Genomic DNA, 12,056 nt, shown 5'->3' on the forward strand with positions numbered 1-12,056 from the left:
GTTACAAACAGGTTTATTTAACCCAGTATGAAATAAAATCATAACAATGACCTGGGGTTTTATTTCTCAATTTATGGTAGGCTACCATGACATTTGGTGGTATGCTGGAACTCATTTTGAAAGCTCAAGGAAATAATGTCACTACTCACTGTCCCTCGGAAAAGGCAAGAAGCTCCGGACCCGTGAGTCCAGCGGTGAAGAAACACTCCCCCGAGCTCCATCCTTCATCCAGAAACTTAGTATGAACTGTACATTCACAGAATCATGGGCTCCCTTCTCTTCCTGTGTGAAGATGAGCTAGCAAACAACCGGCTAAACAGTTCACATTTTGTGTTTGTGCTAATTTAGCAACATTACTGACTGGAGCAACACTCCAACGTACTCTTCTTCCTTTTTTAGTGAGATACATAATCTTATAAAACCCTCGGTTGTCTAGTATTCAAACCAAATTAATAGAGTTTCGTGAACTTATTTTACAGAGCACATGGTCTCTGCCTTTACCTGAGCCCCCAGTGACACATGCTTCCGGTTGTAACACCATGTCCCCTCCCTCTAAGAATTCAATTGGTCACAATATTCAACCCACCTTGACACTGATTGACTGATACTGATTGATTGACACCCATCAAGCCTATACTCAAAAGGAAGCGGACCTGAAACGTTCAAGGTCTAAAACAAAACATGGGAAATTTCATGGTCTAACCAAAAATATACATTTCCCCAAAGTAATGTCCAAAAGAACAACAATCTATAAATATTTTGTAGGGCACAAACACACATTAATGAACTAAAGTAACACCTACATTTAAAAAACGCAGAATATATTGCTTAGGAGATGGATATTGTTGTGCGGGCTGTAGACGTTTCTTTGCCACCAATTCTTCACATATATAAAAGCAACTAACTAGCTGAGGCATATCTGACGTTTTAATTGTGAAACCTGTAAATCACTAGTTACCAAGGAGTGAAACAAATGTGGGCTCTTATAAATTTATGAAAACCTGAAGCAAGTCATTGATTTTCCAGGGTCAAGTCAACTTTGGGGCAATTAGTTTGTGAAAATGTGATTCTGGACATTTTGTTCAGTTATATGACACCCAATCACCCATATAGCAAAATTGCCCAGTTTTTGCCCACATTGCACATATCCCATATGCAGCCCAGATACCCCGTGGAAGGATGGTCCTGTTAGCCAGAGGTAAGCCGTAGCAATACCAAATGTTAGCCAAAGGTGGCCCGAATTTGTATCGTTCAAGTTGGTCCATATTTACCATTTGCCACATCGGCAACTTTAGGTCAACATCAGATTACACCTTGACTAGAGAACTGCCCGTTTGGCAAAAAAGGCGCACATTTGTTTTGGGGCTATTTGGATCATGTTTGCTATTTTACAAGTGGGCCACTTTAAGCTCACTTCCACAAGAAGGCCGGAAGCACTGACTGAGGCGGCCCCTTATGCTAGCCACATACACAGCTAAAGAATCAGAAATTATAAGTGCCGGTGCAGTTTCCCCATTTAGCCTTTGTCTTAAGATCAGAATTCAGTTTCACCTTTTTTTATCCACATGATGCATTTTCTAAAAACAAAATTTTGTACGATAAAATTACAACCTAACTACGCATTGGACCCCATAGTCCCAGGGACCCACAGCCCATGTCCATCACAAGAGCCCCCAGTGTGATCCGACCCTAAAGTGGAGTTATATTGAGGATAATATTACAGCATCACTTCAACAAAAGAAAAGCCCTCGATTCTCAGAAATACAGTTGATATCAAATTGCATAGATCCAGTTAGCACTTCACTTGTGGTTAATAATGGGAATGGAACATGATGAAAATCAGAGATTATGTCTCAATTCGTGATTATCTTGTCGGCAGATCAAGTTTTACAAAAGGCCTCTAAACAAATCATACCAACCATAACCACGTATCACATGTTGTTTTAATTGCTAAACATTTGGGGGAAAAAGGCTTTCTGCTTTCGGTCTCTCGTCTCTCCTCCTCTCCTGGCTTCTTATACCTCCTCTTCTCACAACAGAATGGGAGAGCAGCAGCAGCCAGAGGGATTACAGCAGCTCCTGTCTCCAGCCGCACCAGCAAGTAGCATGAGATCATAAGCTGTATGTGTCTGTGTGTATTAGACGAGGAGCCTGCAATCACACCTCATCTATTAACCGCGGCCAAGGATGGGATAAAGTGGACATTATGGCGCAATCCAGTATCACCCTGTAATTCATTCTGAGTGGTGCAGTCATGATTTGGTTTAATATATAGAGAGAGATCTGACTAGAGGAGCAACAAAAGAGTCATAGATATGTGGAGAGGGAGAGAAGGAGAGTTGTTTTAGAGGACCTGAGTCCTTCAGGCGTTCACATTCCAAAGTACCCTTCGAAAGTGTGTGTATGTGTGTGTGTGTGAAATACACCCCTCCACAGGTGCTTGCTGTATGGGGCTATGACCGGAGGCTTGAGTTTCCAAAACATGGACTTACACCAATACACAAGGGAGCAAATATGCGTGTGTGTTTCTGCCAGCCCTTCATCAACTTGTACTGATCGTTTCCACTGTACAAGATGGATGTAGTGCGTGTGTGTGGGTGTGAGTGTGTGCGGGTTTGTGCACATGTGTTATTGTCCAAATAAAGTCAGACGGGACGGCCTTGGATTAGGGCTGATATTCACTTGAGAAGAGAAAGTGTTCCAGGTTTGGTTGGTGAGCAAAACAGCTACTGATCTACAAACACACACACCCACGCAACCACACACATACCCACACACACACCACAGTGATTATGACTGACATACTAAAGTGTGTCACTCTGTTGAGCAACAACTACATCCTCTCTTTCATAGCCCTGTAATTACAACTGTCACATTGTTCTGTTTAAAGATTGTAACTGGATCATTATTCATTGTTGTAGTGTAGCACTAGTATCATAATGGAAGACCTTCGATTAAGACCTTTACTGAGCGACATGGTCCCCCCGCCCCACACACTCACACACACTTTTCCCATGTATTTTCAAGGAAAGATATTACCTTTATTTTCTTATAGTGGTCTCTTTTCTATACTTTGTTTGCTGCATTTCAAAGTTTCTATGGTCAGCACAATTGTCAAGTAAAAACTGTGTTGGCATTCGCAGAAACGAAGTCAACATCTCGATATCGTCTGCTGAGGGTACGTGCTGCATTGTGGGTGATAGGGAGGACAAACATACGCATACAATCACTGCAGATTTTGTGCCCTGATGTAATTTGTTGTAGGTTTAAAGATGATTTTCACAATAAATCCGGAGATTTAAAACAGGGTTACCCATCTCCCCCTCACTGACGTGTACAGGAAACATTTTGACCAACTTATCCAGTGGCTTCTAGCTTCTAGCTTGGTACCAGTACGTGGACAACACATTCTGACAACCTGATAAAGCTCCTCTATACTGATGAAGACGATAAGATGAGGTGGTTACTCCAGTTTCTGAGAGAACAAGTGGACCTTTTAGTTGAGATTATTTTTGTCTGATCTGTAATGTTGCATCATACAGTCACACTCTCTTACCTCTGTGCAGCTTCGGCGCCAATAACTAGGTTGATCCCTTGCTCACACTGAACACACACTGAGCCCTAAGATGCCCCTGACTGTGTTGAATGGGCAAAACTGTAGTGTACAACGCTACATACATACATATCATTTTATCTTCATGTGCACAGAGACAGACACCATTCTAACAGCATAAAGTATGAGACGCCACACATAATGTATACATGCATGTAGATAGTGAGTGACAGAGACGGTTCATTAACACTCCCTGTTTGAACAGGTGTCTCAATGGGCTCTGTGTGTGTGTGTGTGCGTGCGTGCGATTGAGGGAGCTGTCACTCTTCACTATGATCTGTATGAAGGGCACACAGATTCTGATCAGGATTTTTGTTGGTGTTCACATGGAGTTTCCCAGAAACAGGTATGATCTGAACATGTCAACAGACCTGACGTAAAGAAAGACATTATTCCAACACATAGGAAAACATTAAGGGAAGAGAAACCTTGTTTATGAACTGAAAGACAGAGAATTTTATACAAATTACAGACAAATCTGAATTGTTGATTTTGTTGCTAAATATGGTTATCTACCCATTTGACAAGTCTTTTTGACACAAATAGTTTTGGCTGCAGAACTGTCAGATCCAGAACTTACTCAACATCTATATAACCTCTGCCAAGGCTACGTCTTCACCTGTCAAGTCAACAGTGACTGATGCAGAATGGTAAGAAATGTCTTCTTTTTTCAAGTGACAAAATCAACATTTACCTATATTTGCACGGATGTAATACTATGTTTGGCTTGTTATCTCGTGTACTTTAAACTTCTTCAGCACTAATATTTTCAACATGTAATCTATTCACATACTTTTGCTTTTTCTGGTTATTATACTTAAAAGTGCATCCTGCGTCATGTGCTGAGCCTCTCTCTCCTTACTGTTTGAATGCAGGCAAGTTCAAATTGTGTTTTCACCGTCGCGGGTCAAAGTTGAAACCTGCACCTGTGATCGAGACTAAACAACTGTACCTGCCTCAAACTGAAAATAAATACCTGAAAACATACACAAACTCACCATGTGCCTTACAGATGTGGATAAGGGCACCGTCTCCATTTCATCTATCCATTTGTTTACTAGGGACCCAACATAAAAAAATCCTTGAAACACCACTAGATAAAATGGCAATGTGTAAGAATCTTCTATTCATCTTCACACAAAGCATTCGGAAACTTTTAAGGAAATCAAGACAGCTCCCATCATTTATGAGCAGAGAGTAATGAGTGCCCTGCTGCTCAGTCTTTATTCATCGAGTGCAATTCAGTGTCTGAGACAATCAGACATCAATCATTAAGAATGACAGCTTCCATTTATGTGTATAGATACATATCTTATGAGACACTGACTTCCATAAAATGCGGGGTTAAATTCTTCTTTTTCGGACACAGTACATTGTACACAACCTTTGCGGCCAAGCAAGATATAGAAACTCAGTAGTTCACAAGCTGAGAACAGGCTCCCAGCTACAGTTAATGGACAGACCCGGCCTCTTAACGCTGATCTGATCTGCCAAACAGGTGCATAGGACTAAAGATGAGTGGATGATCCAGGAGTTGAATGAACACATGAATGGAGAAAACTAATTCAAGTCATATATTTGCTGGAAATAAAATTCAATTAAGTAGTTAAGTATTTAAAAATAAATTACACAAATACTTCAGACACCTTAGAGCTACTGGAAATTTGAATATTTGTTTAACGCAATTGGCACCGCCCCTCCAGCAGCGGGACATGATTAACCCAACATACCTCATCTTTATTTAACTGCCAATAGCCAAACAAAAATGTCACCGATATCTGAACTATGGCCTTCTTGTTAATCTATGGAGTCGGCAAATTCTATTGGACTATATTTCAAATACACCGGTTCAATTAGTAGGGTATTAAAAGATGGTCTGACTTGCCAATGTGAGAAGGGCTGCTCTGAATTTCTATAAAGGTATCTGAGGAAAATTTAGCAACAAAGTTCTCAGCTGGGTCAGTTTTCAATTCATTCTAAATGGCAGAAAAACTTCGAATTTGGAACAAATCAATAATCTATTTCAGGTAAAGAAGTGAAAAAAAGACTGGGATCTGCAAACTCAAACTTTGAATGGATGTGAAAAAGAATCTGGTCCTATACCAACGTTTTGTAAACTACTGTAACACACAAAGAAACTCTACTGCCCTCTGCTGACTACCTTTCTAAATGAAAACTTGTGCGTTCTTCACATTTATCCTTGGCTTGGACAAACGTATTGGCCTCTAGAATGGCTTTAGTCAAACCATACCTAGTCTCTAAAAGTCGCAGCAGTAATATGCCTACTCGAGCTGTCTTTCTTATCTGCTATGTCTGAAAGGGATGGGACATATGAGGTGGACTTTAGGTCAGATTCTATGTGCGTATTGAAGTGACTCCTCACAGGGAGGACAGAGCGATGTTGAGAGGAGGTCTCTACATCTCAGCCTCCTTGTGCTGTGCTCTCCTCTTGTTGTGCTGGTGCTTGGTGAGTCCGTATTTGAAGAACTCGTACACCGACCAGCTGATGGCTGTGGAGGGCACCTGGTAAATCACCCTTGCCTGGACCCCTTTGAAGAAGCCCTTCAGGCCGCCCAACCTATACACCGTCCGGAAGGCGTGGGCGAGGCCTGAGATCTGTCTGTGGGCTCCTTGGCCTTGGCCCTTGCCGGGGCCTTGGCTCGAGGACAGGCAGCTGAGGGTGAGACACTCCTGGGTGTTGAGCAGGGTCTTGCAGACGTCTAGCGGTGTCGTGGCCGCAGCTGCGATGGCTCCGGCCAAAGCTCCCGACAACATGTGGGATGAGGGATTGTACTGTCTTTGGGGGTTGAGCACCTCCTGTAGGTACTCGTAGGTCATGAAGTGGAGCGCCTGGAAGGGCACGTTCATGGTGAGCTGGGTGGTGTAACTGCGGTAGAAAGCAGCAGGGCCCTCTTTCTGCCATACGGCGCGTATACAGTCCGACACGCCGCGGTATGGTGAATTATACATCTGCATGCGCTGCTTCACAACTGAGGACACGTGTGCAGATGTATCGATGGAGGAGAGGACCATAGATGATCGTGGTTGGCCAGTGCGAAGATGGAAAAGATAAAAGAAGAAAAAAAACATTAGTTAACTATAACCTGCAGTGGTGTTAATATAGGTTTGATGAACACACAATGATGCCGTGCGTCATTTAAACAGTATCTGCTTAGACAGCTGCAGCCCATCGACCGGCTGCTCACGAGGACTTGGACTAGTGTCCTTCTACTGACGTGTTAGGGCAGCTGGACTAGAGGCAGCTGTGAAAGACAATATGTTGGACCTCAGTGTTAAGGCCAACACGTGAAGGTGGCCAGGCACAACACCTGCACGTTTCTCTGTTGAAATCGCTGTATGGAAAGCCGAGAGAGATAATGAGCTCAAGTGGCATCGGACAATAAAAAGTTGCTCTTACCTTCGGTTGGGTTCATGGCTGCGTCGTGAAGAAGCGTTGCCACACACCCAGCGGTTCCTGAAATAAACACGCCTCGGAAATTACCACACATTATTATCACGAAGAACACACAAAGAAAACAGAGGCTTAAGTAAAGAGTAGAATAGAAAAGAAAAGCATTTTGCAAGAGGAAGAGACTCTCTCATCCTGTCACAGCCTGCACTGCCTTATTCCTAATAGCTGCAGATAACATTTAAAAAAAAACAATATCATCAGAGCAGAACTTGTGCTTAGTCAGGAAACTGCACAGGTGAAAACTAGAGATCACTCCAGAACAAATGCAGGAGGTCAAACCTGAGCAAAGAGAGACACCTGCTGGACAAGTCAGTCCATCTGAACCAAACTCACGAGCTTTAAAAGACACGACCTAAAGAGGATAGAGCAGGTGAGAGAACGAAGACTTACCCAGCCTCCTACTTAACTGGAAAAGAATGAAAAGCAAGAGAGTCAAGAGATTAAGAGCAAGGTTTCAAAATTGAATCTTTGCCTTTTAACCTTAACTAAACTTGACACAAATTGTTTCACAAAATCCAGCAATAGATTTACAGCTGACCCTTGCACTCCTCTTGTGTACAGCTGGAGTTATTCAAAGGCTCTATCCAATTTGTAGGCCTGCCAGGGGTTTTCCAGACTGATCAGGCCACGTCGGCTGTGTGCAGGGATTAGGCTGAGTCAGCATTACTTAGCTGGCGAACGTACCAACTTATCTATAATGTTAAGAAAGCCATACATATTTTTGTGTCTATACGGTAAATCTGGAAAGAAGACTTCGTTCACAACTTGTTATTTTGCAGCCTGATGCTAAAACCATGTGGTTTCCTTCATCAGTCCACACTTAAAACCTCAAAACGGCAAAGCAAAAACCACATTTCAGAAACGTCAAAAAGGAAAAGCAGAAATATCCTACGACTTGTCCAATCAATTGGATTTCCCACATCTAAATTTCAAGTTAACCCCCTAGAAATAGTCTAAATACCTTTGTTATGATTGATAAATGTGCTAATTTATGTTTTTGCTTGTTTGTTTTGAGAGCTTTAAGTGTAGATTTATGGATCTTTTTAAAATTTTAGCATAAAGTCTGACTTAATACTTCTGCGTCGTTGTGAGAATTTATACAGTAATTAGAGTTACTGAAAAGAGATGATGTGAATGACTGTTAAACCCAATGAGGCTGGATGAAGGTGAGTGTCTTGTTATTTCCACTGAGAGACATAGACACTACCGAGCAGACCAATCCCAGTTGCTGTGTCTTTGTCGTCACAACGCGTAATGACATTTCTAGTTTTTCAGGCTGCGGCATAAAGTACCAGGCTACACTGAACCACCAGTGTTGATCTAACACAGAAGTATAAACCGGCTTTTAGGCTTCAACTTAAAAAACATATGAAAGGAGGTAAAGGGGTCAAAACACTTTCTGAATGCGTGTATGTATGTTTGTGATACCATTAGCCAAATGACTGTTTGCCCCTGGATGAATGAGATCACTAAGAGTCTTTTTTAGTTTCTCATAGCTGGCGAAATACAGGGCATGGGCAGGTCCCGCCCCAACCGCCGTCACATTGAGCCCTCTCATCGGCCGCCAGACTCCCTCCGTGGCTACTATTCGGCGAAGAGCATCCATCACGTTTCTGTAGCGGGCTGCGGGTTCGGGCTGGAGGCACTGCATTCGTGTCTGGAAAAGATGGAATGAGAAAAAAATTCTGTGTCAAAATCAGCCTGTTGCCTTTCCAGCCTACAGGGTTAGGGAATCATTCTTAATACACTGGGTTCATTTTAATAAAATTTGATTTAAATAACTAAATGTGATGCATAATTTAAGTCTATTAATATGTATGCCTATTACAGCAAATAATAAAGCCGCAACGGGGAGAGTCCTAAATAGACTGCAGTGTGAATACGCTGTTGAGTGAGGGAAATGAGGTGTGTGTGTTTGTTTATGTATATGCATAATTGAATAGGCGGAAGTTTGGAATTACAAGCTCCAAGGTCACAAAGGGACATAAGCAGACTTCCTGTAAGCCTCTTTTCCCACTGACCCTGAAGCCCACCTTTCTCCCCTCCTCCGAACACACGCACAGATAAATAAGACAAAACAAACATTAACTAAAGAACATGCAGAGGACCAGCGTTTGAGCCACCTGTGTAGTTTTAAAAGAAGGTTGACATGTCCGTCTCTGAAAAAACCCGCTGTGTGTGTGTGTGTGTGCATGTGGTATACTAGTGTGCACATGGCCTCGTATCATCCTATGCAGCTGTGGAATGCAGGGCATGAAGAGAGCTAGCTAACCGTGGTACAAACCCATTCATCAAGTTACTTCATGTCTGGCACACAAACATGAGAGTGAGGAGTGGCTGCGGTGTCGGTAATCTGCTCCTCACTCATTCATTCATTCATTCATGGCTGTCTGATACACACGCACAGACACATGCACGCACAGAGGTCCTTCCAGCCATGTTATCTGCTGTTTGTCTTTACCATGTGCTTGCATATCGATAAAGAAATGACCTTTGTGCACAATGTATAGACTTTGTCCCCACACTCTTGCGAAAACCGACCAGACTTTTTGTTGGTCTCTCTCAATGGCTGGAAAAACCATCCACATGTGAAGTGTGCACTCAGACAAACCTTCAGATGCAGCGAGCTTATTCTAAATCCAGAACCAATTACTGGGATTTAAGATGCATTAAAATGGGGAATGGCAATCTATTGTAAACTATAATTACACAAACTCTTAAGTGAGGAGATTATCGTGCAGGAGTGAGCGCCTTTATTTGACACAGTGGGAGACGTTAAAAAAAACAGATGTATTTGCTGTATACAAAAGGAAAGGGATGTGTTTGAAGCACGCCAAATATCTCTCAAATTTATGCAATAGCTTTTGCAATCGCTTTGAGAAGTGTTTTCCTGTTGAACAGTGGACAATGCCCCAGATCTCTGTTGTTTTGTTTGGCCAAAGGCACAGGTCCGTTAGCAGACACTGCACAACACCGAGAAGGATCTGTAAACACGGGCGCTGTCCTGGATCAGGGGTACAGACAGAGGTGGACCACAGGTGGAGGAGACGTGTGTGAAGCGTGGGCACATAGAACAGCTTGTCAGCCTGACACAGACAGCTGACCACACCGAGCTCATTGTCTCTCCCCTCTTCTCTCGGGTCCTCTCACACCAATGATCACATGTGCTGCAGCCAGCTGACCTCTCGGGGGTCAATAGGTCATGCATCCGTAGCTGGGTTGACAGTATGAATAAAAAAATAAATAAAAAGAGCCACATAATACAACTAACACGCATAACAAATGAGATCCCGTGGTCAGAAGTGGCCCTGTGTAGAAGCACTGACTCACATGTGATCAGGAGAACTATGTAAACAATTGGATATGATGTGTGACGTAGGTGGCCTGAGGCTACCACACTGTGCCGGGAAGCTGAAAGGGACAAAATACTAATACAAACTAAGAGCAATTCATCCATAAGCGTGTTAAAGGAAGATAAACAGTTTCAGCTAAGGGGAATAACATGGAAGCAGCATCTGGTGGTTTGCAGCTTAGCTTAGCTCTCCTTGAACTTTTACACGGTTGTTGCAGTTGTTTACTTTTATTGGCATATGTGTTAGTAAATATTGTCAATTCCCTTAAACGTAACACTTGGTTGTGCAACCTTATGTCACCTGAGTATCGGACAGCTGTTTGATTTGATTGTTCTTTGCAGTTTAGCATAGCGTGTCCAAACGGGCGACCCTGCTAAATGTTGTCATATCGACCCTATCACTCAACTTAGTGATAGCATGCTAGCAGGTTAGCTAGCGTGAGTATGATATGCTAACGGGGCTGACTGACCTTGCCTCACAGCTAATGAGCTATGCTACCAAAACACGTGAAGCTACACGAAACAACACGCGCACGACACAACCGAGTGGGGCTGTGGAGGCTCTTGGGACGCGGTGGGGGGTTAGCTGGTTAGCCGAAGAGTTGTGCTATGCTACCTTGACACAGTCGATGGGGAACATGAGGCAGTGCTCCATGATCCCGGCCACGGCTCCGGCGAACATGTGGGTGCTAGTGGAGGCTCCCTGTGGCAGACCCTCATAGTCCGGTTCGGTGTCCTCTGTCTCTGCATCCTGTGCAGCGCGGAGGAACTCAACAGTCTGTAGCTCCGTCTCGCCTCCGATCCGGGGGGTCAGGCTCCCCACGATACTTTCGGAAACTCCCCAGAATCTGCCCCCCAGCCATCGAACTTCAGCCCCGGCAGAGGCACCAGCAACCCCGGGATCGCCGCCTGTCGACTCCGCTGTCATCCGACGCCTCCTCACAAATCCAGCAGCTTCCATTAGAAACTGGGTGAATGTGTCGAGTCTCTGGGCGCGAGGGCGCGGCGGCTCTTGGGTGCTTTCAGTCCCAAAACTTTTACATTCCCTTGGGGTAATTTCCGTTTCACGGCTGCTTGGCTCCGCCACCGTTCCCTCCCCGCCTCCCGGCCACAGCCAAGCAGGGAATCCGAGGCAGCGGTCACACACGCGCCGAGGAGCCTGATCGCAGGCCGCAGCCACTAACTCCACTCTGATTGGTTGATAAAGCCAAGTCCAACTTACGCTATTGGCCAATGTACTTGTCACTCACGGCTGCGTTTAAACTTAAAACCTTGTCATGTGGCACCTGACAGGGAATTTCAGAATGACAACTGCATCTGTGGTTATACATGTGTAGGTCCCTGCAGGTCAATGTAAGAGAGAGACACACAGATCAGACCCCAAGGACATGGTTTCATTTGAATTTGTTTACATTTCAGATGTCCAAACCAAATTTCCAAATCATAAAACTCAACACAACTGAACCACTCAACACAACTGAAAAACTCTTTTATGGGGTTTTATGGCGTTTTATTGCTTTAGTGGATTATTTCACAGTAGATATCTGTATGTTGATTTTGTCTGAAACCAAATTCTCTCAATGATTAATAACGTTGTATTGTATTGTGCAAGAAATATA

The 12,056-nt window shown here is 43.6% G+C and overlaps 1 protein-coding gene across 1 annotated transcript; it reads right to left on the reverse strand.

The window, feature by feature from the left end:
• Positions 1–4,791: 4,791 nt before the first annotated feature.
• Positions 4,792–11,601, reverse strand: slc25a28 (solute carrier family 25 member 28). The gene is made up of 4 exons (XM_053436506.1): positions 11,054–11,601; positions 8,514–8,742; positions 7,032–7,088; positions 4,792–6,603 (listed from the first exon to the last, which is right to left on the reverse strand). The coding sequence occupies exons 1-4, from the start codon at positions 11,396–11,398 to the stop codon at positions 6,029–6,031; spliced, it is 1,206 nt and encodes a 401-aa protein (XP_053292481.1). The 5' UTR covers positions 11,399–11,601; the 3' UTR covers positions 4,792–6,028.
• Positions 11,602–12,056: the final 455 nt, after the last annotated feature.

Source organism: Pleuronectes platessa, chromosome 12 (genome assembly GCF_947347685.1).
Source record: "Pleuronectes platessa chromosome 12, fPlePla1.1, whole genome shotgun sequence".
In the NCBI taxonomy this organism is placed as follows: Eukaryota; Metazoa; Chordata; class Actinopteri; order Pleuronectiformes; family Pleuronectidae; genus Pleuronectes; species Pleuronectes platessa.